Here is a 26,714-nt window from a genome sequence, read left to right on the forward strand (position 1 = left end):
TGTGGTACAGAACATGTAATCAGGGAATCATGACGAGTGATGGACAAGGTGCAAGGGATACTCGAGTGTACCTGCTCTCAGTGACATCATTGGTGGCCCCTCCCTGTTGCATTTCCTACCAAAACCCAATTTTAAGAGGTTTTTCCCCTTATTGTGGTAGAACCAACATGCCATCTCTCCCATGGTAATTTATAGATCAAGCCTTATAGTAATTATTAATCACAGAATGAATGTCTTTGTAAAAGAAGGTACAGGTACAGATAATCAATGGCTGGGGCATTTCCCTTAAAATTGCCGCACCTGTTTGCCCTCTGGGAGAATTATGCCTAAGGCTATGGCTCCAATTGACAAGTCATCTGCAATGAAATCCACTTAATTTCTAGTAACACAAGACATTTTTAGAAACACTAGTTAAGGCCTATGTTATTTGGAATTATTACTTTCTATACTTCTTAGAAATATTAAATTAATTCTGAGCAATCTTTTAGCTTCAATGAAAGGAGATGGCTTAAGATAGCTACCACTTTATTATGTTTGGAGTCATTTGTCTTACAGGAGTTAGTAAATAATGAATCCAAGAGTCACTATAAGGAGAACATAAGAGTAGCAGCCAAAATAATCTGCTTGGGAAACACAGAAAGTCCTGAAAATGTGAGAACCATTAGATTTATTTCCTTTTTCTGTAAAAGTTTTATCTGAGAACAAAGGATGCATGGATGTTTTAATTTTTTATTATTTAAGAATTGCATAAAGTTTGTACTAATATTAATTTTTATCTTTTTTAACAGAAATTCTGTTTATCTATACAGACTTAGAATCCAAAGCTCAGTTGGAACCTGTAGTTGAAGTGTTTACAGGTGTGTGGAGCAGATGAAGTTCAAAAGTTTTTGGATAGCTTGATTTTGGTGATTTGAGGACCCAGTTTGACCATTTCTGTCACTTGTATTATACCTGAGCATCTGATTTGGGAAAAGTGCTGCAATGTATAAATACAGTACATTTTATTAGAATCCTATTATATTATAATTAAGGTAAATTTACAGAAGAGTATAAGTTAGCTTTACTTACTAAAAAGGCCAGGAATGAACATCATGTGGTTTATATAGACAAACCAGTTTTTAAAATACAATAGAATTTGCTCAGTTATTTTGTAACTGCTTACCAACAGGATTGGTGATTGTCTTGCCTGTGCTTTGGTACCTGGCAACGGTTCCCTTTAAACAGGGTTGGTTTCATTAATTGGCAGGTTTCTTGCAAAATGTGAATGCAGAGCCCTCTGTTCAAAAAGCAGGGTAAAACAAATAAAATGTTTTCCTTTTCTTCTTCAGTCTTTATCTCAAGACATGTATTTTTTTTTAATTTATTTGTTGTCATTTCTAGGGAAGAAAAATTAAATTTTAAATTATTAGTATACATTTTATCATTCATCTTTATATTGTGCTATGTCATCGTTAAACATAAATATAAGAGCATTTAATGCATATGCAGAACCACTGAAATCATAAATTTGTATTTAGTAGCTTGCACCTGAATATTTATTCCTTTCTTACCCGAAGGACACCCTGCACAATTAACTCACCTGTTTTTATTCCACTTCTTGATACACACACACACACACACACACACACACACACTCTACTGGCATTTTCCACTGTCACCTTATTGGTACATAAGGAAGGGCTAAAATGAAGGAACTGTGGACTGTCCTATCTTTTCCTTACATTCTAGGTCATTGTTTTCAGCATAAGTGTTTGGTTAATACAGGAAAGGAACATGAATAGAAAATGATACTCTCAGGTTCCCTTATTGATTGAGTTTCCTACACTGTTGCCTTCATGTTGCATTGGAAACAAGTTCTGGTTCAAATGGAAAGCATGGTCTCTCCGGGCTGTCAGTGTCTGTTTATTCAGGAGTAGCCATAACATTTTCACATGTGCCTGCCTTCAGTCTCTCTGAGCTCCTCTCTGAGCTCCTGGAATTCTGTGCTCAGGGAACATGGCAAACAGGAGGAGCAGATGCTGTGGGGAAGGGCAACAGACATAGTTGTATAGTGCTTACCTCCTCTATTCTATGCATTTTCCATTGTCCCACAGGATTTCATCTGTTAAATAGAGTTTAAAGATAGTTTAAAAATTATTTAGAATTTAAAAATGGCAACAATGCAGGATCATGCCACACATGGAGCCCTTTTGAATGCCTCGTCCTGTGCTCCTGCACAGGTCATATACCCAGACAACTGGCTCTGAAAGAGCTAAAAGCGAAGATAATTTGTTGCCAAAATGTCATCCAGAAGGGTTTCTACTATGATTTACTTATACAGTGATTATTTATTCATACCACCTGTTCACATGTTATTACTTTGACATGGAACAAAAGCAGCACACCTTATTCTAAAAGTTAAGATGAGGTTCAGCTTTCCCCATCAATATGCAGGGTTTTATGCCATTGAATGACAACTTTCCTTTCCCATCCTCCACCATATTCTAGAGGCACTTCCATTCCACTTTTATTTGGGACCACAGAGACAGAATACTAACAAGGATCTGGATAAATACAGAAGATAGAGTGAGGGCATTTGTCAAGCATAGGCCCAGAACCATGTCCTATGAAAGAAAACTTTAATATTCAACAATGAGTTGTGATGAGGGCAAAAGATTAATTCTCCTGAATCTGACCTCTTCTGTACAACCCCAAATGCCACCACCTCATTTTAGCTTCCAGGACCCTGCCTGATCTCCTGGTCTCCAGTCTCACATTCTTCTGTATCGTGATTCCAAAGTGATTCTTGTAGAACACAGAGCCAATCCAGGTGTCCCTTTCCAGTTGCCTGGCTATCCACATCTTCATGATTCTCAAGGTCCTTCATGGTTTGGCCCTGCCCATATTACCAGTCTTCAGACACAATATGTCCTTTCAGACATTTTTCATTTACTCAAATAAGTTTACATTCCTCTGTATATGCATATTTACCCACTGCTTGGAAAACTCTGCCCTATTTCCTTTGTCTGCCCCTGTCTTACTTGTCTTTTTAAAAATTATCATAAGAATTCATCCATTTATTTATTTAACTATTCATTTAGCCAAAAGTTCAAGTTGAGATAGGAAGGCAGGTTAAGGCCAAAATGTAGTACACAATTTACATTAAAAATGATATATTTAAAATAAGAGCTCCAAAGTGGTGAGTACTCTTTGTGCCTTTTGTTTCTGAGGCATATCTTACTCCAAGTAATTTATCCTTTTTGCACCTCACTGTATCCCTACTATGTCTTGCCCTTCTCGGTCTGTAGTCCTTATCTCCACTTCCTGACCGTCTAGAAACCTGCCAGTAATCATTCCTACACCTTCCTCCTTTCAACCCTTGTATATACATTCTGATGCTTTTAATTCCATACTACTTCTAAAGTCTGTGGCCCCTTCTGTAGCCTTTCTGCTACTTCACCAATCTAGATGCTTTCTAGATTGTTCCTGTCTTCCCTGGTTTGTGGCAACTGCAGCCTAAACAGTACTCAATTTACACTCTCACATCTCTTCAAGCGCATCTGTCTGTCTGTTCACCGAGTAATTCAAACCTTGTTATAAAAGAATGATGAGTTCCCTGCCTGTGTTTCCTATGCACCTTCTCACCATCCAGTCTCACTCTTAAGATCATACAATACCAAACTATGTGTGGTGTGCACAAAAACTAAGCATTAAAAAAAAAAAAAAAAATACGTACTTCTTTCTCTCCCATGATATTTCCTCTTCCTTGAACACCATAAACCTCTTTTTCACATCTCTGACCCTCCCTCCCCATTCCAACCATCCTTGTCTGCCTGGCTTTGATGCTTTCCCCTTACACTCAGCTTGCACACCACCTCCTGCTGGAAGTCTCCCATTGACAGGTGATTCCTCCCCTGGAGGTAGAGGATGAACACACCTCCTTTTGTTCCACTTCTTCTGCACACCTTTATCCCTAATCTTTACTACCACCTTAAATATTATTTATTTACCTCTCCCCTCCTAGACCTGTGGAACCTTTGAGGGTAAAGCAGCATCTTATGAACCTGTATGTCCTCAATGCCTGCTCAGTGCTGAGGTGCACACCCCACTCATTCCAAGGTCTGCATCTGCTTTGTTGCCGGTCACTGCAGCACCCTCTCAATCCATTTGGCAGCCTTTCCTACGCTGACTGCCGTCTGCCCTTAAAGCCCTTCACATGGACATTTGAGGCTCTTATTTGCTAAAATGCTTTGTAAGGATATCATAACAAAATACCCCCAGGCTGGGGGGCTTGTATAATAAAATTTTTCCTTAGTTTCTTCAAGCCTTCTTCTTGGTCAGATATCTGAGATTAAGGTATAGATAGGGCTGATTCCTTCTGAGGCCTCCCCACTTGGCTGGTAGTCAGCTGTCTTTTCCCTGAATCTTCCCATTGTCTTCCTTCTGTATGTATTTGTCTTGTAATCTTCTTTTAGGGGTGCTAGTCAAATTGTATTCGGGTGCATTGTAATGCATTTTATAACCGCTTTAAATTCTGCATCCAAATACAGCCACATTATGATGTACTATGGATTAGGATTTCAGCACATGAATATTGACGGGACCTACCTAATTCAATCCATAACATTCCTCTTACCTATTCATAGCTTTCTCCAATTTGCTGCAGGTCTCCAAATTGCAGATTACAGTACCCTTGATTCCCTCCCTCCCTCCCTCCTGTTGCCCCTCCCCTCCCCCCTGTTGAAAGTACTGTTATGATTGATTTACATTTGCACTCTCTAGAGTTCATACTTTTGGGATCATTTCCAGTATGAAGTTGACCTCCGGAGACATTTGGAAACTATGGAGAAATTTCTTCTTATGTGATGTTTTCTGATGTTTGAATTCATAGCTTCCCGTTTTCATTTCTTTTACTTTTCTGAACTCCTGGAGAACTTAGAGATCATGTCCTACAAGTGGATGGACTTTTGTGTGGTATAAATAGTACATGACCGGTTTTGACAGCCCAAAGAGATCAGGCATTCGTAAACATCCTTGTTGAAATGTACCAAAGTTTGGTGATTGTTTTCAGGTATAGCACCTTATTGGATTATATATATATTATATATAATATATATATAATATATATATATTCAAATACTCTCTATATATGCATCAAGTACTCTCTATATGTATACATATGTGTATATGTAGTATATATGTGTAGTACTATATGTAGGTGATTGTTTTATATATATTCAAATATTCATATATATATACTAATACTAATTCTAGTACTTGCACTAGTACTAATTAGAACAAATTTATAAAATTTTAAAAATTCTTATAGACAATATATGCATGTATGTGTCAGTGAAATTCATTAATTTGTACAATTAATATGTGCTGATACTAATAATTAAAGACTTTTACAAGCAGCACAGAGTTAAATTAAGTTCTAGAGAATAATGTGATGATGGACAATAAGGAAGGAAATCTACATATTAAACTATAATAAAGATTCCTAGACATTTGCTAGTTTGCTCTGGGAAATAATTCAAGGAATAATGACAATAGAACAGCTTTCTTTAACATGAAAAATAAGAGCATTTTTTGAAATTTAAGTTTCTTTGCTGAGTTGAATTTCAATTTAAATCCTTCAGATGAGCATTTTACATTTGGGGAAACTGAGCCTTAGCAAGGTTCAGCAGCTCATTCAGTATCGCAAAGCTAGTAAGTATAGAGCTAGAAGTTGATCCCATGTTTCTGACTCCACATTCATTGCTGCGCCATGACACAAACTGAAGAATTACAGGATAGACAAATAGTCAGCAATTACTCACTGAAATCAGGGACATACTGGGTATGGCAGCCATTTGAAGCCAATGAAGCCCTAAAAGAGACATTGGTCATCTGACACAAGTTACTTAACCTGTGTGACTCTTAGTATCTTCTATAAATATGAAGTTAATTATGGTGTTTTCCTCATGGGTTTGCAGTTAAGTAAACAGCAAAGTCATGTGTGTGTTAAGTAATGTACTTCCATATGTACACCATGTATACCGTATATTAGAGAGAGCTGTGGAAACTTATCCAAACCTTTTGAAAAGTAATAACTATATAGTAACTAACAAAAGCTGTAAAAATGTTTATGTTTTTGGTCCAGTAAGTCTACTTTTTGGAAACATATTCTAAAGAAATGATTCAAAAGCGAGGGAAAAATATTTTTTAGTTACAGGGAAAAATAGAAATAAAGTATCAAGACATAAATCTAATCTAATCTACTTCGTTGAGGGGGACATTGTGTAGTGCCTAAATATTATTAATCTAAAGACTGTAAAAATGCAGACAACATATAACATGTGATGGTACATGGTCACCCGAGTATGATACCAAGTGGTGTTCTATCCGAATGCGTGCATTTGGACAAAGGCGGCAGGAGACGCAGAGATACATGAGGATGCTGAGGGAATCCGCCTCCTTTCAGAAGCCCCATTAACGTGCAGTGTCGCAACAGTACTTGTTTTAATGCTCTGTGTAATGGTAGCCTTGTGATAGGCACAGGTGGTACAGAAGATATATAAAACATTGGAAAGGGAGGCAAATGCCCAAGGGAGATTTTAAAAATCAGCATGTAAAACATCCAGGAAATGGAAATTTAAATGCAAAAATTTAGCGAAGCATTTAAGGGAAATGGCTACTAAGGGAGGTGCTGGGGAATGCATAAGCAGGCTAGCCTCTAACAGGATCCATCCTGGAAAACTTAAAAACTGGAATGCTTGTGAGTTGTTCTCTCGGTGACCTCCTCTCACTGCTCAAATGTCTGTGATAATTGTCAAAAAGGAAGGAGGAACACGTAGCAGTATGCACAGTTTATTCAAGTTCACCAACACTGTAGAAAAAGGGAGGAAGTCTGGTCAAGCCAGAGTGAGTCAACATTGAGTCGCCCTCCACCCAGTTCTCCTCCTTTCCCAAGGCCCCCTCCCCTCTGCATCTGCATACTTGACCCTTCCAAGAAAGGAACTCCAGCTGCGATGGGTGGGGCGAGCCCAAATCCCAGGTTAGGGGGCCTGAGAGCAGGGCCCAGGGCAATGGCAGTTATCTAGATCACATCCTGCTTCAGGAACTTTCTCTTTCCTCTTTTCCCACTGTGTGTTTGAAATGTCACAGTTCCCTTGACATCCTAGGTCCCAGAAACAGTTTGTGACTTTTGAGCAGTTTGAGGAGCAACCGAAGTGCTTCATTAACAGTTTTTTAAAGTAATCGCCAGATGCAAGAAATCCCAATAAATATGTTTGCTCCCAATAAATAATGAACGACAGGTAGAAGCTGCTTCCATCTCAAAATAGAACACATTGTTCCAAGCCTCGAAGTGTGTGGGAAACAGGGTGGGAACATTGGTGTACATTAATGTCCCTTTTTGACATAGAGTATAAGATCAAGATTTCTGAATGAGGACCCTTTTTTTCCTTCAGAGTAGGTAGGAATGGTTGAGCTACCCAGTGACGTATCCCTAAGTAGATGCCACCCGGACTGATCTCACTGCTCAACATTCTAGCAGGGCCTACCAGACAATCCTGGTGTCCTTCCACCTCAAAAATCTTAAAATATTTCTTTTTGTACCAGGAATTGTTCTTATATTTCAGGCACCAGGATAAATACTAAAGGTTGTAATTACAGTTCAGGGTCTTCACAACTGCTTTGCTCTCCTTTTAAGAGGTGGATCTTAGAAAAATTACACTAGGTCCCTTTCATGTGGAAATCTTTAAGAAGTTGTGCAGCATTTTTAAAGTGCTCTGAAGTTATCTTGAGAAGACACAGGGGCAGTAATTGCTCTCACTTTGCAGAGATCGATAGACAATGGCTGATATGCCTGAGGCTTCAACAACTTTTCTCTAATTCTGTAACTCCTCTCCTTGTTCCAAGCCCAACCTCAGCATCCAGACCCCATATTCAGCAAATGGTGAGTTAGTGGAGAACAAAAGGTAAACAGTGCCAGTCACCCAAACTGCAACAACCAAACTCCATGGGGAAAGCCGAAATAAGAATGGGAGGGAAAGGAAAAGGAGAACACTGTTTAATAATAACTGTATGCCCACCACCATGCCTTGTATATGAACCCATTATTTCAGAAGTTACCTTTTATATGTGGTCCAGAATCATAACAATTTTTCCCACCAAATAAATAATTTATAAGTAAGAAATCTGTTTTGCAACTGCTGTGTCGTTTCAGTCTTAAGTATACCCAGTGTGAACTTACCAAGGGAATGTTTGGTCTAAAGAAAATCAGGATGCACAACCCCCTGAGAAAGCTAGTTACATGTTGCCATAGCAACTGGACCAGCCTCAGACTGAAGGGCAGAGTTCTTCAGATTCATCTACTGCTTCTGAAGATTGACATCCTCAACACAGAATCGTGTTTCCCTATCATCAACACAGCAACTGTTATTTTCATTTAAAAAAAAAAAAATAGTTGGAGTCTCAAGTTGACATAATTTGGCCTTTTCCCTGGTGTCATTCAACGTCCTTTTATCTTTAGAAGGTGGAAGTTGGTAATTCGATCCTTTGGAACTTTCCTCCATGCATTCGCTAATGTGATTGGAACCTGTGCCAGTGGGGTTTGATGGTAATTACACTTTGACAGCTGGAATATGACCTGTGAAATGAGTTGCTGGTCTTGGTTTAACTCCTAATGGACAGCAATCCACATCTCTTGGAATCCAACTGTAGTCCCTGTTTTCAGGCTCTGGGAAGAAGCCAGAGGTTTGAATGACTTCTCTTAAGGATAAATTGCAGGGCCCTCTCCCCAGGAGTTATGCTTTGCCTTTCTAGGCCATGGATATCTCTGCAATTAGTCTCAAAATACCCTGTGAGATGTGTGTAAATAATGCAAACCACATTTATAGGCAGGGCCACCCTGGTGGAGAGAATAAGTAATTTGCCCCATTGGGTGGTGGTAGGGGGGTTAAGATAATTAGTAACAGCAGGAGTAGAGATTCCAGAGGCTCATACTCCATTCCTTTGCTAAGATCACTGAAAAATCTTCCTTTACTTTGAATAACACAGCCAATTAATGAGCAGCAGGAGGTAGGATGGTTCAATACTTGCTGATTTATTATTAAAGTTCATTTTTATTGTATGGGGTTTATTGATATGTACAGTTAAAGTTTTCATTTTCAATAACAAGTCTCTTCTAACAAGATTGAAAGAGAGGGTGAAAAATATATGTGGTGAGATTGGAACTGGGGTTGGAGATATTTGGATCTAGTGGAGTGTTATGGAAATTAGCAAAGACTAATTGGAAGAGATTCAGTTGACCAAAGAAAATTTATAATTGTAAATTAAAAGAATACTTATACTGTATAAGACCTGTCGAATTTGAACTGAACTTCATAGGACAGATAGGAATTCACAGGCAGATATTGAAGAAACATATTTTTAAGAACCAGGAACAGCATAAACAAACAAATTGGAGACCATTTCAAAAAGCTAAAAAAAATGCATTGACCAATATTGCTTGAGTTATATGGTAAATTGTGGAGTAGAGTTGGAGCTGAAGTTGAAAAAGTAGAAAGCATCTCCATCTCCAGGGGATTTCTGAGTAGTAGGTAAAGAACTTCAGAATTCATCCCATTCAGAATCAAAGATTTGAAATTCAGAGGTTTACATGTGGTCATTGTTTTTAGGGAATGATATTAGGAAAGTTATTAAAAAAATCTTATAATCTCATCTATGTTCTGGGAAAATACCTTAACAGATAAAACTGAAAATATTCTGAGTCTGTCAACATGTGTATATTAATTCCTTCAGAATGTCACAAATGGTTTTGTTATATGTCTCTGTACAAGGTTAAATGGGTTTGAACAGACTACAGACTGAAGGGCCATGCAAAAACGCTGACTCAGGTGTTTCAAGTGTTTCAACAAACAAAGTTCAAGTGCTTGAGGCACTATTGTAAGCAGCAGGGAAATGGCTCCTGGCAGCAGAAAGTCAGCCAAGTCCCTGAAATCTCTTTCTCTGTTTTCTTAATTGCAGGAGCAACAATGGAAACCTGTGTACAGCAGCCTAGCTCCAGTTTGCTTTGCAAGCCCTCTGATTGAGAAGCCAGTAGGCAAAGTAAGAATACCTGTTTCTTGTTGAACAGTATGATTTGAGCAGATTGGCTGTTATTTTACCTTTTATCTTGACTACTTGAGTGAAATAATCAAATTGAACTCATAAAAGTATCTGAGAAAATCCCAAATGTGAACTATTTGGTTGGTGTTAATGATGGCCGAGGTAAAATTTTGAGCCTGAGAATCCTTGATCTGAGATTCTCTTGCCCCAGCCCCTGCCTCTACTTGCAAACCAATGGTGTCCTTCCTACCTTCCTTCAATCGTCTGGTCTCTCAGCAGTTTGGCTGATCTTCCCCTGCCTATCAGAGCTTGTTCGAAGGAAACAGGTTGCTTTTAAGTATGGTTGTCAAAGTGGAAAATTCAGACACAATATTTTGTTTAAATATTTGTCATTTCAACCATCTCGTGGATTATAGACTTTGCCTCTAGAAATTACAGATGTATGCCTGACCTGCTGCTCTTTTGGACTTAAAATCACAGCCATCAGTCCCACCAGGGAGTGCAGAGTCTGATGGGAAGAATGTGGGCTCTCCAGAGTCACTGGCTGTATGACTTTCAGCATGTTCCCTGTGCAAGGGTCACCATGATAGACCAGCCTCATGGTCTGTCACAAAGATTAAATAATTTAATATAAATTCACAAGAGCAAGAAATTTTTTTACCTATTTTGTTCACTATGTATCTAAGTACTCTTAGATATATAAATAAATCAAATGAATAAATAAATGAAAAACTGAATATTAAGTTTAGAGAAAGCACAATTTGCTTAACTCAAGAAACTGAAAAAGGAAGTGGTGTATTTCAAAAAGAAAAACAGAACTTTGCCGAGTAACTAAAGGACACTTTCCAGTTATACCTTTAACAGAAGGAACACAATGTTCCTGGGTTCCCCACCTCCTTCTGGTCCTTTGCTACTGAGGCATCTCCAGACCACACACAATTCAACATCTAGGATGAAGCATAGTTACTAGAAAAGTCAGAAGCAAATCAAAGTTCCTTAAGTAAAGCAATGTGGGCTGAATCAGTTTTTGCAGTTTTTAAAAAGAGATGAATCTATTTTCCCAGCTAATTCCTGATCATTTTGCCTTGGCTGCAAGTCTGCAAGTCCTGCGTGGGCAACTGCATGCAGAGTGTGAAATCCCCAGTGAACAAGAAGGCTCCTCTTGCTTGCACTGTCAGCAGGGCCAGTATTCTGCAGGCGTAGCAGGGGAACCACCCAGCTTCCTAGGACTGTGCTTCTGTACTTTGTGTTCAGTGGGGGTCTGCACTTCCCTTCTGCTGACATCAGTTCAAAGTGAGAGGAGTAGGATTTGGCTCAAAGATGAAACCAACCAACCAAGAAAACACTCCCTGGATGTCATAAAGTATGTTGGCAACTGTTCCAACATTCACTACTTGACCTCACTGCTGTCCCCTCTGCCCTGTGTATTTGACTTTGTTGATATAGGCTCCAAATAGACCACTACTTTGCCTGTGGGGAGGGAGAGAAGCCATTTCAAAGGCTGAGGTCAGAAGCCCATGTACCTCTGAGGAGTCCCTCTTGACTAAATTTCTTTTCAGTTCAATTGATGGTCCCAAGTTTACTCAGGGGTTTCCTAGACCTGATGCAGAACATGAACCACCACATAAAAATGTTAGGGCATGACTTTTTAGAATGTTTTTCAGAGGGTAGAAGAGAATCAAGAGCAGTATGACCAGTCTTGGTTCAGTGACATTATTGCTTTGTGTGATCCTCTGGTCCTTCTGTCCCCATGGGGTGGTTGGCAGGTAGGCCTTCTGTGTCCTGTCACCAGCGCTATCTTGGGTTGAATGAGATTGCTCCGAATGGAGACCCTTGCTCTCTCTTTGCTCAAAGCTCTGGCTGCTGGACTTCCTACATTTGCTGTGAATTACTCTAATGAATTTATTTTGCAATAATTCTGATATCCATCCACTGGGAGAAGAGAAATAACATTGAAAATATAAGCAGAGACAACCTTCAATTATAGATGCCAATGGAAGTCAGTGTTTAAGTCAAGTAATTGACACCTATATTAATCTGCTCAGAATCCAAACTGTCTTCCTTTCCTCGTGTGTAAGGCTGAAAACTGGACCCATATAGGATTTCTACCACCCAAACTCTGGTACTTCAAGCTGAATTGGGGGCCCGTGTTTTCTTGTTATGGAGGAAAGGAAGGAGTTATTAAAACCCCAGTTGGAAAGAGGATTCCAATGTGAGCTCATAATAGCAAAACTAATATTTTGGAGTCAACTCTAAAACTACTAAAACAACTACATAATAACTCCTTAATACTTGTGATTGGAGTGTAGGAATAAAAGAGGGAAACTCTTGCAGCAGAGAAAGAAAAGCCAAAGAAATCACCCTGGACAGCAGGCAAGAAGACCTAGAGTGTGTGATTATTCACTCTCAGATAAAGGGGAGCTGAGTATTTTATTTTACATGATTGGAGTCAGTGCCTTTTAAATGGAACATACAAATATATATGAAAATTAGGATGTAAATATTAAAAATATGCATCTTGGGATTGTCTGGGGATAATCTGGCAGTTTTGTCTTCCTTTCCTTTGCAGCTGCTGAATATTGTGCTGTGAAATCTCAAGCTGAATTTATCCCACAAAAATCCCATAATGTTACAAGTAAAGGACCTGTTTTTCTATTTTTTGGTTTGTTTTGTTTTGTTTTTAATTTATAGGAGGTACTCTCTGGAGGATGGATTAAGACAGAGTACTTTAATGTCTTTGACAGTAAACAAGTTACAAGAGGTTGCACAAACAGTAAATGCAAAAAGGATTTCAGAATTTCAATAAATTAATGAGAGATCCAAAGTGGACTATTGGAAGGGAATTAGAAGATGATGCAGACGAAAGCAGGGATTTAGGGAGATAGATAACATTAGAGGATGACCTAAAATTCAATGGCCAGGCTCTCCCACAAAATTCTCATTGGTGCTACTGGCAAGCATTGTGCGGATCATGCAAGTCAAACAGCCCAAAGTGCCACAACCTCAGACTGTAGAGCCCTCCCAATACGCAAGCAGACAGAGCTGTTTTGGATTAGGGGTTGCCCATGACTATGCCAACCAGCCTTTTTCAAATGAATTTAGGTGACAGGTAAACATGTCCTTGTTCTTAAGAAATGTAATTTGGATGCATTATTTGATTTGACCAGAAGGACATGGAGAGATAAACCGCTTTGAATGATAGCAGGGATATTGAATGGAAGGGTGGCTAAGAAAGTAAACAAGACTAGGCCTTTTGTATTTCTGGGTGAGTGAAGGGGAAACTGAAGGAGCCAGGTGGAAGTAACTGGATAAACAACAGATAAAAAGAAAGGAACTGGCAAACTCCGAATCAACAAAATGTAGAGCTGCTTTATTTCAAAGTTTGGAGGCATCTGTGGGAAGAAAAAATAAGAGGTATCCTTTTTACAGATAATATTTAGCTTTTTTTCTTTAACCATTGGGCAATTTTTCTTACTAAAGAACATTGAGCTTAGTAAATGCAGGTCATTATAAAAGTAGTCTTCTCAGTCAAAGCATGTTCCAAATCATTGAAAACCATATTGTTATATTATGACTGGTCTGGATGGACAGTTCTATATGAAGTGCCTTAGGATTTAATATTTATTATTTAGGGCTCTCAGTGACTCAAGAAGATGGAGAAGCCAGCCACAAAACTAATATTTGGCTTTAATGCTGCCCAAAGTCATGAATAAAATATGTGGAAGATAATTCTTAGGAAAGCAAGCCATTACAATTACTGTTAACTAGAGATAAATATGATCTTAGAGTGTTTTTCCTTTTTCTATGTTAATACACTTGATTTGCCTGGATCTCTATACATTAGCTCCTGGTCACTATGGCAAAATGCATTAAACGAAGTATTTTCTTCTGGGGCTTTTTGTGACAAGGTGAAGGAACCCTTCATGTTAAAAGGTCTGTTTTGTTTCTTCTAAAATAATGGAGGTTTTAGTTGGGCATATGTCTGCCTAGTTAAGTTTGGCCTTCCTTACATTTAGCCATGGCTGAATGACTAGATTGAGGTCAGTTGAAGGAGAGGGGCAATGCCATGTGTAGTTGATAGGTCATGCCCTTGCTAGCTGGAATACAGATGTGATAGCAGAATCCAGAATAGCCACCTTAGGGCAAGAGAGGATGGCAGGAAAACCACATCCATCTCTGATTCCATGGAATCCATGGCTGCTTGTGCTTGACTGTTATTGCTTAACAGTCCACTCCCATCTGATTTAGTCCACCCTCTTTTGGCCAGTATTATTGTGGATGCAATGATATCCTGATGCTAATTACACAGAGCAGGGGAGAGAGTAGCTGCCTGCTGTGGGAAGTTACTTAGAACTCAGTGAAGACACAAAGCAGAGATGGTATAATAAATATCAGTTGAAGGAATGAAGATGCTGAGTTGCCAACACCCAACTCCCAAATTCAGCCTGAATCAAGAAGGAGAAGCAGAGAAGCTAACTTTTTCTCTAAGGTGATGAGCAGGACTCTGCTGAGCTGAGAACCCTGTCTCTGAGGCTCAAAGGTGATAAACCTGGTGTTTTAGGTTTGAAGAAATTCTCAGCACTGAGACAAATTTCTACTGAAAACACTTAAAAACAAGAACTATACTGGAGCCCCTTATCTGCCAAATACTCTTCCTATTGACACTTATTATATATAGGAGCTGTCATTGATTTAGAAATATTCGTAGGTATCCTCGTGTCTGCATGTGGCTCAATGGTCTATTCTTTAATCATCTGAAGCAGTCTTATTCCCTGGGGCAAACACCTCAGGCTCTAGCTTTTAGTATAAATCTACCACATGGGGATCTAGGAGAAGAGTGAATTATTTCCTCATAGAGCATTTTTTAGATCCATTCTCCTTTTATGTAACATTAAATAATACTTCTTATTTTGGCCTAATAAATTAACCCTCTAAAACATCAGCTGCTACCACTACTACACATTGGAATCCATGTCAATTTTACATCCTGCCTTTGCTCAAAAGGTTCAATTCCATGATGCGCACACAGCAGGCTAGTAGTACCTGTCGGTCAACTGATGGTTAAGAGAATGAAGTTTAGTGTGTTATTCAGTTAGGTGTTTTCATCTTATACTTGTTCATAACTGTTGTTGAAGTTCTATTCAGATTTTAAAATCAATATCATTAACACTGTCCTAAATGACCAGAAGTAAGAATACATATCCCTTATATTTAGATGCCTGGATTCCCACGACAGTCCAATAAACAACCTAGGCTGAAGTTCACTACATTAATTCCACCTATAGAAGTTCAATTGGGTAAAAAGCTCAGCCTAACACACAAAGGCAAGAAGTCTATCCACCCACATTCTCACCAGGCAAGATGGCTCTATAAACAGGCTTGGGCTGGGGATATAGCTCAGTTGGTAGAGTGCTTGCCTTGCAAACACAAGGCCCTGGGTTCAATCCCCAGCACCGCAAAAAAAAAAAAAAAAAAAAAAAAAAAAAAAAACAGGCTTGATGAGTTTGCAAGAATCATTATAAAATTTAGCAAATATACTTCAACCAATGGCAGTATAATTTATGTTCTCCTATAAACATAAAAGCATATAATACTAGCTCTCAAAAGCCAAAGAAAATACATGAAATATAAGTAATTAATATCAACAGGATGTATTTGTTTATTAAATCCCTTATTTTAGACATTTGTAGATGTCTACATACTATAAAAATGGAAAACTGTAAACATAAGAAACAAAAATCTTTCTTGCACTTCTGATCTTGTTTTATAGCTTGTCTGTGAAAACTGAAATGTACAATACAAGATGCATGGGCTAAATGAACACATATATAGACTAATTGCCAGGCCCTTAGTATTGAGGAATGTGCCATTATCAAAGGGCACAAAGTCATATTTGTGTTACAGAGATAGTGTTTATTCTTTCCTCATCTCAATGTGCTTATGCTTTCCATTAACAATGCCCCAACTTCTCTCCCAGAATCCAGTTAAAAAATATTAAGTGGAACTTTTGGTAGAAAAATGCTAAGAAGGATGTTTGGTATATTATTGAGAGAAAAGGAAAGTCAGATTCGTATTAACCTGGGGGTGAAGAAAAAAAAACAACCTAAGGCTGCTGTAAGATACCTATACTTACAATATCTTTCTTTTTGCATAATTTCTTTCTTTTTTCTTTTCTTTTCTTTTTTTTTTTTTTTTTCCGTGCTGCTGGGGATCTAACCTAGGGCATTGTGCAGGTTAGGAAAACACTCTACAACTAAGCTACACCCACAGCCCTCTCTTTCCACTTAGATGGGGAAAAAAATAATAATAATATAGAGCTCTGAGAAATTGTACTGCAGAATTAATAGTTTTGCAACCTTCCCAATGCTTTGGGTACTTTTGAGAAAACCAAAAGGAGAACTTCTTGGAAACATTGCAATCTAAGCTAAAAACTAGCCAAGCATCCGCTAAGAAATAAACAAATTCAGTGCCTACCCTGTGTGAGGCAGAGTACTATAAACAGTAATCCAGGGCAATTTGGTACCAATGATATCAGCAATAATAATTCTTTTAATAGCTACAATTGTTTGAAGACTCCATGCCAAACATTAACCTAAGTTTTTATAGGCGGTATCTTATTTAATCATTTTACAGATGAAGCCTAGAGGATAAACAACTAGTTCAAGGTCACAGAGCTAATAAATGGTAGAGTTGGCATCCAGACCTAGGCATACTGACTCCAGAACCTAAGTCTTAACCACCTGCTGAAGAGGTGTTTTTTCTCTTTCCTATTCCTAGTTGAAATATAATCAAAGTTTCCTGAGAGGATAACAGAAGGAGGCCCAAAGAAAGCATGACCTGGCTTCTGTTCTGGGTCACTCTGGCAACAGTTAACCTACCTGAGATTTTCATTTTCCAAAAGACCTTGGCTAAAAATAGCATCCCTGCACATGTGAGAAAGAGTGTGAGCATGTCGAGGTGGGCCGACCCTTCAAAGGGAGGTGCTCTACAAAGAACTTTAAAGGGGTAGGAGCTGCAGAGGTGTCGCCATGAGGTTATTCAGATCCAAATATTCAGAAGTATTCCTCAGAAGCCGCTCTGTATATTTAGGTGTCCCAGTTTATCTGCTCTGGAAGAAGGAGGTTTAGTGTTCACCTGATCCATGAGGCTAGTGTTTAACTTTAAGGACATTAGCACTGACAATGAAAAGAGTAAAAATGGTAGAATTAAATATCCTTAAAGTTCAGTTTAATGAAAGAATCACAATAAAGCCAAGGGTGGAGCTGAAATCTCTACTTGCCACTAATGCCTGTTAAGTTTTCACATATAGGCCGTTTGGATGCCTGTTAAAATAAATGAGTATGAATGAGGTGAACAGAGAACAGGTCGCATAAAAGTTTATGGTCTGGAGAGTAGGGAGGTAATTAGTGGCGCAATGAACTCCCCAATTGTGTCTACGTTTTTAAAGGTCATTTCCTGCATTTCATGAGAGATGGGGAATTACAGTTGGCCCCCATAGAACTTTACTTGTACCATTATGAGCATTTCTTTCAGCCCACCTTATTTTAAGGTTGGTTGATTGCATGTCTGTCTTTTTCACTGGCTTGTAATCTCCTTGACTATAGGCTAGGGTGAGGCAGGATTGTGCCTTATTCATTATTTATGTCCCCAAAGCACCAAGCACAATTTTTTCCACATAGTAGTTACTTGTTCAGGAGAGGGAGTGGTACAAAAAGAAAAAAGAAATTCTCACATTGTTGAATCAGAGATCCATGTTTTCTGATGACCTGGGTTCAGGCTGATTTCTGTTAAATGACTTCCAAAGCCTCTCTAAGGCATTCTCAAGTAAAAACTTCAACTTTACCTTAAATTCAGTTGCTTACAGAATGGTAACTCTGAATAGGCTTTATTCATTTGTAAAAGCCATGAGCTGCAATTTTTACACTAAGGGCTTACAAAGGGAATCAGCAATAAGAGTCATTATACTGAGATTAAAACAAAATAGGAGAAAGAGAGACTATCATTCTCATGCTTTGTGGCATGGAAGTTGTTTCTTTCCTTTGCTACATCAGTGAAAATGGTCTTGCCAAAATAAGTAGGAAACTTCTGCCAAATCCAAAGAGCACATTCCAATTCCTCTCCAACTTGATCTCTACAGCCTTTGACTCTGTTGACCTCTTCTTGAAGGTTGTTCCTCTCTTGGTTTTCATGAGCATACATGGTTACAATTCTCATCAGACCTTCTCAGTGTCTTTTACAGTACATCAAGAGTACCTCGAATTCTGTGTTTTCCAGTGACTCCATTCCTGATGCACTTAAAAAAAAATCAACTATCTGAGCTGGATGTGTGCCACATACCTGTAATCCCAGTGACACAGGAGGCTGAGGCAGGAAGATCACAAGTTCCAGGCCAGCCTTGGCAAGTTACCAATTCCTTGTCTCAAAAGTAAAGTAAAAAAGAAATTTCTAGAGACATATGACCCACCCAAACTGAATCAGGAGAACATACATGATTTAAACAGATCAATTATAAGTAATGAAATAGAAAACATCATCAAAGCCTACCTGTCTGGTCCAAGAAAAACCTAGGACTAGGCAGATTCTCAGTTGAGTTCTACAAGAATTAACACCAATACTTCTTAAATTATTTCATGAAATAGAAAAGGAGGGAACCCTTCCAAACTCATTCTATGAGGCTATTATCACCTTGATATTAAAACCAGACAAAGAAACATCAAGGAAAGAACACTTCAGACCAATATCCCTGATGAACATAGAATAAAATTTGGCAAATTGCATACAAAAATATGTTAAAAAGATAGTGCACCACGATCAAGTGGAGTTCATGCCAGGGATGCAAGGTTGGTTCAACATATGAAAATCAATAAATGTAATCCATCACATTAACATACTTAAAAACAAGAATCATATGATCATCTCAATAGATGCAGAAAAAGCATTTGACAAAACAAAGCACTGCTTCATGTTTCAAACACTGGAAAAACTAGGGATAGCAGGAACATACCTCAACATCATAAAAGATATATATGCTAAACCCAAGGACGACATAAATCTAAATGGAGAAAAATTGAAAGCATTTCCTCTAAAAACTAAAACAAGACAAGGATGCCCTCTTTTGCACTTCTGTTCAACATCATCCTTGAAACTCTAGCCAGAGCAATTAGACAGGATGACATGATTCTATATTTAGAAGATCCAAAAATTCCAACAAAAAACTTCCAGAATGAATAAATGAATTCAGCAATGTAGCAGGATATAAAATCAACACCCAAGAATCAAACATGATCCTATACATCAGTGATGAATCCTCTGAAAGAGAAATTAGGAAAACTACCCCATTCACAATAGCCTCAAAAAAAAAAAAAAAAACTTGGGAATCAATCTAACAAAAGAGGTGAAAGACCTCTACAATGAAAACTACAGAACATTAAAGATAGAAATTGAAGAAGACCTTAGAAGATGGATCCCATGCTTCTGGATAGGCAGAATTAATATTGTCAAAGTAGCTATGCTACCAAAAGCATTATTAAAATTCCAATGACATTCTTCATAGAACTAGAAAAAGCAATCATGAAATTCATTTGGAAAAATAAGAGACTCAGAATAGCCAAAGCAATTCTTCACAAGAAAAGTGAAGCAGGAGGCAACATCTTAAACTATACTACAGACCTATAGTAACAAAAACAGCATGGTATTGGCACCAAAGCAGACACTCAGACCAATGGTACAGAATAGAAGACACAGAGACAAACCTACATAAATACAGTTATCTCATTCTAGACAAAGGTGCCAAAAACATTCGATGGAGAAAAGATAACCTCTTCAACAAATGGTGCTGGGAAAAATGAAAAGCCATATTTAACAAAATAAAATTAAACACCTATCTCTCACTCTGCACAAAACTCAATTCAAAGTGAATTGAAAACCTAGGGACAAGGACAGAGACCCTGAGCCTAACAGAAGAAAAAGTAGGTCCAAATCTTTACCATGTCATCCTAGGATCTAACTTCCTTAACAAGACTGTTAAAGCACAAGAAGCAACATCAAGGATCAATAAAGGGGATAGATTCAAACTGAAAAGTTCCTTTTCAGCAAAGGAAGCAATCAATAATGTGAAAAAAGAGCCTACAGAATGGGAGAAAATCTTTACCACATGCACCTCAGGGAAAGCATTTATCTCTAAGATATATAAAGAACTCAAAAAACTTAACACCAAAAAGATAAAAAGCTCAATCAATAAATTGGTTAAGGAATTTCACAGACACTTCATAGAAGATATACAATTGATCAATAATACATGAAAAAATGTTCAACATCTTTAGCTATTAGAGAAATTAAATTAAAACTAAGATTTCATCTCACCATAGTCAGAATGGCAGTTACTAAGAATACAAGCAACAGTAAATGTTGGTGAGGATGTGGGGGAAAAGGTACACACATCCATTGCTGGTGGGACTGCAAATTGGTGTAACCATTAGGGAAAGCACTATGGAGATTCCTCAGAAAACTTGGAATGGAAAGACTATTTGACCCAGCTATCCCACTCCTCAGTTTAAACCGAAAGGACTTAAAATCAGCATACTATGGAGATGCAACCACATCAAAGTTTATAGCAGCTCAACTCACAATAGCTAAACTGTGGAACCAACATAGGTACCCTTAAACAGATGAATGGATAAAGAAACTGTGTTATATATACACAGCCTTAAAGAAGAATGGAATTATGGCATTTGCAGGTAAAGGGATGGAGCTGGAGAATATCATGCTAAGCGAAATAAGCCAATCCCAAAAAACCAAAGGCAGAATGTTTTCTCTGATATGCGGATGCTAATTCACAATAAGGCAGGCAGTGGGCTATGGAAGAATAGAGTTACTTTAGGTAGAGGGGAGTGAAGGGAGGGGAAGGGGTATGAGGGTAGAAAGGATAATAAGAAGGAAAAGACATTATTACCGTATTACATATATAACAGTATGACCAGTGTGATTCTTCATCATGTATAACCAGAAGAATGAAAAATTATACTTCATATAAGTATGATGTATCATTCTACTGTCATGTATAACTAATTAGAACAAATAAAAATTAAATTAAATTAAAAGAAAGAAACTGGAGATGTAGCTCAGAGGTAGCGTACCCATCTTTGAACCCTGATACAAAAAATTATCAACTATCTTCTTTATCCTATTGGTTCTTTATTCTAGTGGTTCATTTGTTTTCTTTATTTGTTCATTTACTCAACATATCCAAAACTGAGCTAGCTAGCTTCTCTTTCCCATCCATAAATGTTCTGTTCCTCTCTCAGTGAACAGTTCTACTTTTACTCTAAAATTCAAGCCAGATCCTTGGACATTGTAGGTAATTTCTCTCTCTCATCCATTCAGTTTGCCATTAAGTTCAGATGGTTCTGAATTCTTAACATCTTGCCTTGTCCTTCTCCACTGTAATGGCTCCAAGTTAGGCCTTCCTCAGCTCCCATCTGGATTCTAGATACACCTTGTAAATATAATCTACTTTCTTGATCAAGAGGTGGAAGGCCTCCCATGGCTGCTGCCCTGCCTCACTGTCTCTGAAGGGTGAAATGAGGCAGGCCTGATCTGTCCACCCTCTGCCCTCAGCTCCACTGCAGTGCCACATGTGCTCTCTGTCATTGTAAGTGCTGCTCCTGTCACTTGTTCCTGCTTAATTCCTTCCTCTTTTTCAAAGTCTTATAAATTCACCTCCACTCCCTATTACAACGTCTATTCCGAGTTGAAACTGTACTTCGAATTTTTCTAGTACAACTTTGCTGTCCTTTGGTTATCTTTTCTGAGTAATGGAACATCTTCCTTCTTTCTTCCCTCCCTTTCTCCCTCCCTCCCTCCTTCCCTCCCTCCCTCCCTCTCTCCCTGTTTACTTTTTTCAATACTGAGGATTGAACCCGGGGTTGCTTTACCACTGAGTTACATTTCAGTGCTTTTTAAATTTTATTTTGAGAAAGGATCTTGCTGAGTTATGGAGACGGGCGTCCAACTTGTGATTCTGCTGCCCCAGCCTCCTGAGTAGCTAAATGATAGGCGTGTACCACTGTACTCTGCTGGAACATGTTTCTTATCTTTGCATTGAGTGTGCAGCACAATATGTGGCTCCTACCAGGCACCTAGTGGTCCAGAAAGCCTGTTTTTCTCTATGAACACCATGTCTATTTCACCCCATATACAAAGCCCAGAACGCATTCAAACCTAGAATTCAGAACACTTCTCATTTATACCTTATAAGATTCTCTCAGAGTACCAAACTATCAACTCTCATTAATGGGGAAAGCAGACACTTCTTTTTCTCACAGATGATTAATGACTCTTATTATGTTGGAATTCATTGTTAAAAAAAAAAAAAGATGCTTATCAGTTAGAGATGATAAAGACACCTTGGCCAATGTGATTTCTCTCTATTAACTGATAACAATGAGATAACTGAAGACAATAATCACATTACCCAGTTTGGGTGATTCTACTAGATCTAGTTTATTAAATAGTCTGCAATGGGGGTTGGAACTGTCTGCTGTCCTTTTGGGAGGCAGGAGGAATTACTGACAGCATTTCCAGGTATTGTATGTTTAAAGAAAAGGAAAGTGGTTTCTGATTCCAGTTTGAACTTTTGATATGGGATCAATCACAAGCGACAGATTTCTTATACTTTGAAAACATCTGACCTGGTTAAAGTTAGGCATTGACAAGGGAAGCCCACATGTGGAAAACTGAGTGCTTGGCACACACAAATTTAAATGTTGCACAAAGAAGCACTAAATCTTGTATTCTTTAGTTTTAGTCAACACTAATTTTTTTTTTCTTTTTCTTTTTTTTTTTTTTTTTTTGTAGCAGGGGTTGAACTCAGGGGCACTTAACCACTGAGCCACATTCCCCAACCCTGTTTTGTATTTTATTTAGAGACAGAGTCTCACTGAGTTGCTTAGGGCCTTGCTAAGTTGCTGAGGCTGACTTTGAACTCATGACCCTACTGCCTCAGCCTACCAAGCCATTGGGATTGCAGGCATGCACCACCATGCCAGTTCAACACTAATATTTATAATGGTATACAATTGATTAACAAATATATGAAAAAATGTTCAACATCTTTAGTAATTAGAGAAATTCAGATTAAAACTACTCTAAGAGGTGGAGCTCCTGGAAGAGGGGTATAGAAATTGCTGGTCCCCCTTGGAAGACTGCACTTCAGGAATCTCCTTTGGGGTCCATTCATGTATTGTAGGAGCCTGGTCTTACCCCTTTACATTGCCTGTGGTCCCTATGATTCCTGGTTTCTAATTTAGTCTCTAAACTGTATCACTTCCCACCGCTGGCCCTTTTGACTTCCCAATCAGGAACCTTTCTCTCCAGAGGTCCTAAGGGCTGAGCACGGGGACCTGTGTGCCTGTCGTGGAGAGCTGTTCTGTATCAGGCAGATCAGGTGTTGAGAGCTCTGGACTGGCCATAAAGTGCTGGTCCAGGTTGGTGTCTTGGGGAGTTGAGAGTCTGGGGATTAGAGAGCCAGAGGGCCCTGCTGATTGTCAAACTGATGGGACCAAGGGATTGGTGGCTGTCAGATTGGGGAGGGAGTTGGGGACCATCTGGTGTCAGGTCCTAGCAAGTGCTGCCCGAGTTGGCAGCACCTGGTGGGTGCTGGGCTAGTTGGCTGGATGAGCTGGGATAAGATGCCCTCACACCCTCTTCCAACCTACTGACCTTGTTCAAGGTTCTCTCCTGCCTGGGCAGCAAGACGGTGGCCATCAGGGAGACCTCAGGTATAACCATGACTACAGGGACCTTGGTAATAGTCTTCCAGGTCCTGGCTATTGTCCCTAGATGAAAGTGGCCACATCCCTAGTTGGTGGTGGTGGTGGTGGCAACAGCAGCAAACCTGTAGGTACCTTGGTGTAGGGCTTTCAGGCCCTGGCCAGTGTCCCAAGATAGAAGCTGCCCCAACTAAGGATGGTGATGGTGGCAGCGGAAATAACCCAAGATGGCGGTGGAGGTGTCCCAAGCTGGAGTCGGCAGCTTTCAGAGATGGGGCAGCAAGGTCAGGTTGTTTGGTGGCCTGTTCCAAGATGCAGTGCTGTGGCAGGCGGTGCTTTGGCAGGTGGTTGCCTCCAGGGCCTGTCCAGTGTTCCAAAGTGGGGGCTACCACTGTGTCGGCAGCTGCAGTGTCCCAGGATGGAAGAGGCTGGGGGAGCCCTGCACTGATAGATGAAGTCTGTTTGGGTGCGGGAGATCCACATGCTGGTGGCAGGACAGGAGGGACACAAGCTTAGTTATTTTATAGTAAAACATAGTGAAATTTTATGTAGGGTTAGCTTCATTGGCAGTATGGAACACAAGGTTGAGTCATAAACCTGTGGTTGACCAAAGCCACTAAGTGCTTTGCATACATGTTGATAAGCTATATATCTGCTATTCTATATTCCACATTTGAATTTTTGAACTTGAATCTAGAATTTTTCACTTACCACAGTTACATTTTATCTTAATAGCATAGTTTGTTATTCTAGAATGCTGAATTCTCTTAGTATTAAGATTCTGCTGTCTAACATTCAGAAAAGTATTTTCATTTTACTCATTAACATTTGCCCCAAATTTAGTGGATTAATGTAACAGTTTTGCTTCTAATTCTACACGTTAGCAGTTAGGTTGGGCTGAGCTGAGTGATTTTTTTGGACTGGACTGGTCTCCAGCATCTCTGGTTAGCTAACTGGTCAAGGGTTGCTGATTGGAATGACTAGTCTAGAAGCACTTCAGGGGATAATGGCCAGTCTCCAAATGGTCTGTCATTCTCCAACAGGCTAGGCTGGACTTCTGCACATGGCAGAGGATGGATCTCATGACAGCAAATGAAATCGAGAAAGGCCCCATGAATCCTAAATTTGGGACAGGTATACCTGTACTTGTTCCATATTTTCTGTTAACCCAAGTAACTAAAGCTAGCAAAGTTCAAACTTGGAAAAATAGACTCCATTTCTTGATAGAAGACTTTTAAAGTTACTTCAAAACTTCTAAACATAGTGTTATGGTTTGGATATGAGCTGTCTCCCAAAAGCTGCTGTGTTAATGCAGCAATTTTCAGAGATGAAGTGATTGAATTACAAGAGTTGTAGCCTAATCAGTTCATCCTAGTTTGAATGGACTGACTGAGTGGTAACTATAGGCAGGTGGGGCGTGGCTGGAAGAGGTACGAGGTGGGCCACTGAGAGGGTGCCCTGGAAGGGTTGATTTTCCCTGTGCCCCCTTTACCCTTTCTCTGCTTCCTGACTACCCTAAATGGAACAGCACTCCTCCACCCGCACACCATGATGTTAAGCCTCACTTTGAGCCCAGAGTAGTGGAATCAGGACTAAACCTCTAAAACCAGGAGCCCAAATAAGCTTTTTCTCCTCTAAATTTTTTTGGTGTGTGCCTATATTTTCATCACAGTGATGCTAGCTAACGATAGGAAGGCATGAAAGGTGAAAACATGAGTCTATCACATTAGGATCATGTCATGTGTGGATTTGATAAACATACCAGCAAAATTATTCTTTAAAAATGTCATAGGAGTTTCAATTGGACAAGGTCTAAAACTAAAGTCCTGTATAACATACTGCGTTTGCTCTTACAAACTAGTAAGACAATTATAAAAGATACAATATGAACAAAAAGGAATAAAAAAATGTGCTAAACTATACCATTCTGTTTTTAAAGAGGCATATTTAAAGAATGGAAAGATTTTAAAGAACCACAAACAGGAAAATGCTTGTAGATGCGATTAAACTACATTTTGGGTTAAAAAATAGAGAATAAAAATCTATATTGGGAGAGAGAAGTGAGCAAGGACTAAGGACCAGGTTGAGCATGTGTAAAACACATGAGATTGGAAAATAAATTGGCGTTAACTCCGAAGAATAAGTGGGAGAAGAAAGGGTAGCTGGGAGTTGAGGGATCTATAGCTAAAGAACTTGAATTTGAACTTGATTTTGTTAAGCAGTGGGCAACCATAAATGTTCTTGAGCAAAAAGATAACAAGGTTAATTTTTTGCAAGACTAGCCTAGCATTAATTTGAATGGAGAATTTTCCAAATTAAAGAAACTATTCATAATAAACCTTACAGCTTTTTAAAAAATTTTTAAACCAAGTATCTAATACCTCTTTTACCTAAGGGAGAAAAGAAATAACCTAAATAATTATCCAAAATGTTTCATTTCTGGTAATTTAAGGAGCAGGTATAAGGTGCCAACATTTGGAAAGAGGTGAATATGTTCTTAAAGAAGGGAAGAAAGGAAATGTAATGACTTCTGCTTAATTTTGAGTCATTATGTCATGTGTACAGATTTTTCAAAGTTATTTCCATTAATGGCAAAATGATGGTTTGCAGAAATAAAAAGCTGACATTTTCAAGATTTAAAAACTTAGCAACTGTACAAAACCCTGAGTAATCACGAAAATCTGAGTTTTCCATTCTTGTGTAGAAATGCTAACTGCTATAAGATGCAACAGACATCTAGGGATATTCTCTCAGACTAATCCTGCTGTAGGGTCTCTGTAAGTAAGGAAATATCTTTCTGATCAGTGTGCCAGTGCTAGGACACTAGTAATTTTGGGAAAATTACTGAATATTTAGGAAACAGTTTGAGAT

General features: G+C 38.8%; 1 protein-coding gene and 1 long non-coding RNA gene across 2 annotated transcripts in view; one reads left to right on the forward strand and one right to left on the reverse strand.

The window, feature by feature from the left end:
* The window catches only part of LOC306669382 (uncharacterized protein), a 513,918-nt gene that overhangs the window by 421,478 nt on the left and 65,726 nt on the right, over positions 1-26,714 (forward strand). Inside the window, exon 4 of the mRNA XM_079153357.1 lies at positions 9,994-10,074. Within this exon, the coding sequence (XP_079009483.1) occupies positions 9,994-10,074 (81 nt within the window). The remainder of the gene's footprint in view (positions 1-9,993; positions 10,075-26,714) is intronic.
* LOC306669301 lies at positions 709-2,176 on the reverse strand. The gene is made up of 3 exons (XR_013766066.1): positions 2,059-2,176; positions 1,163-1,376; positions 709-976 (listed from the first exon to the last, which is right to left on the reverse strand). It is a non-coding gene; the product is annotated as an uncharacterized lncRNA (long non-coding RNA).

The sequence above is a fragment of the Sciurus vulgaris genome (genome assembly GCF_902686455.1).
Source record: "Sciurus vulgaris genome assembly, chromosome: 9".
NCBI classification, from domain to species: domain Eukaryota; kingdom Metazoa; phylum Chordata; class Mammalia; order Rodentia; family Sciuridae; genus Sciurus; species Sciurus vulgaris.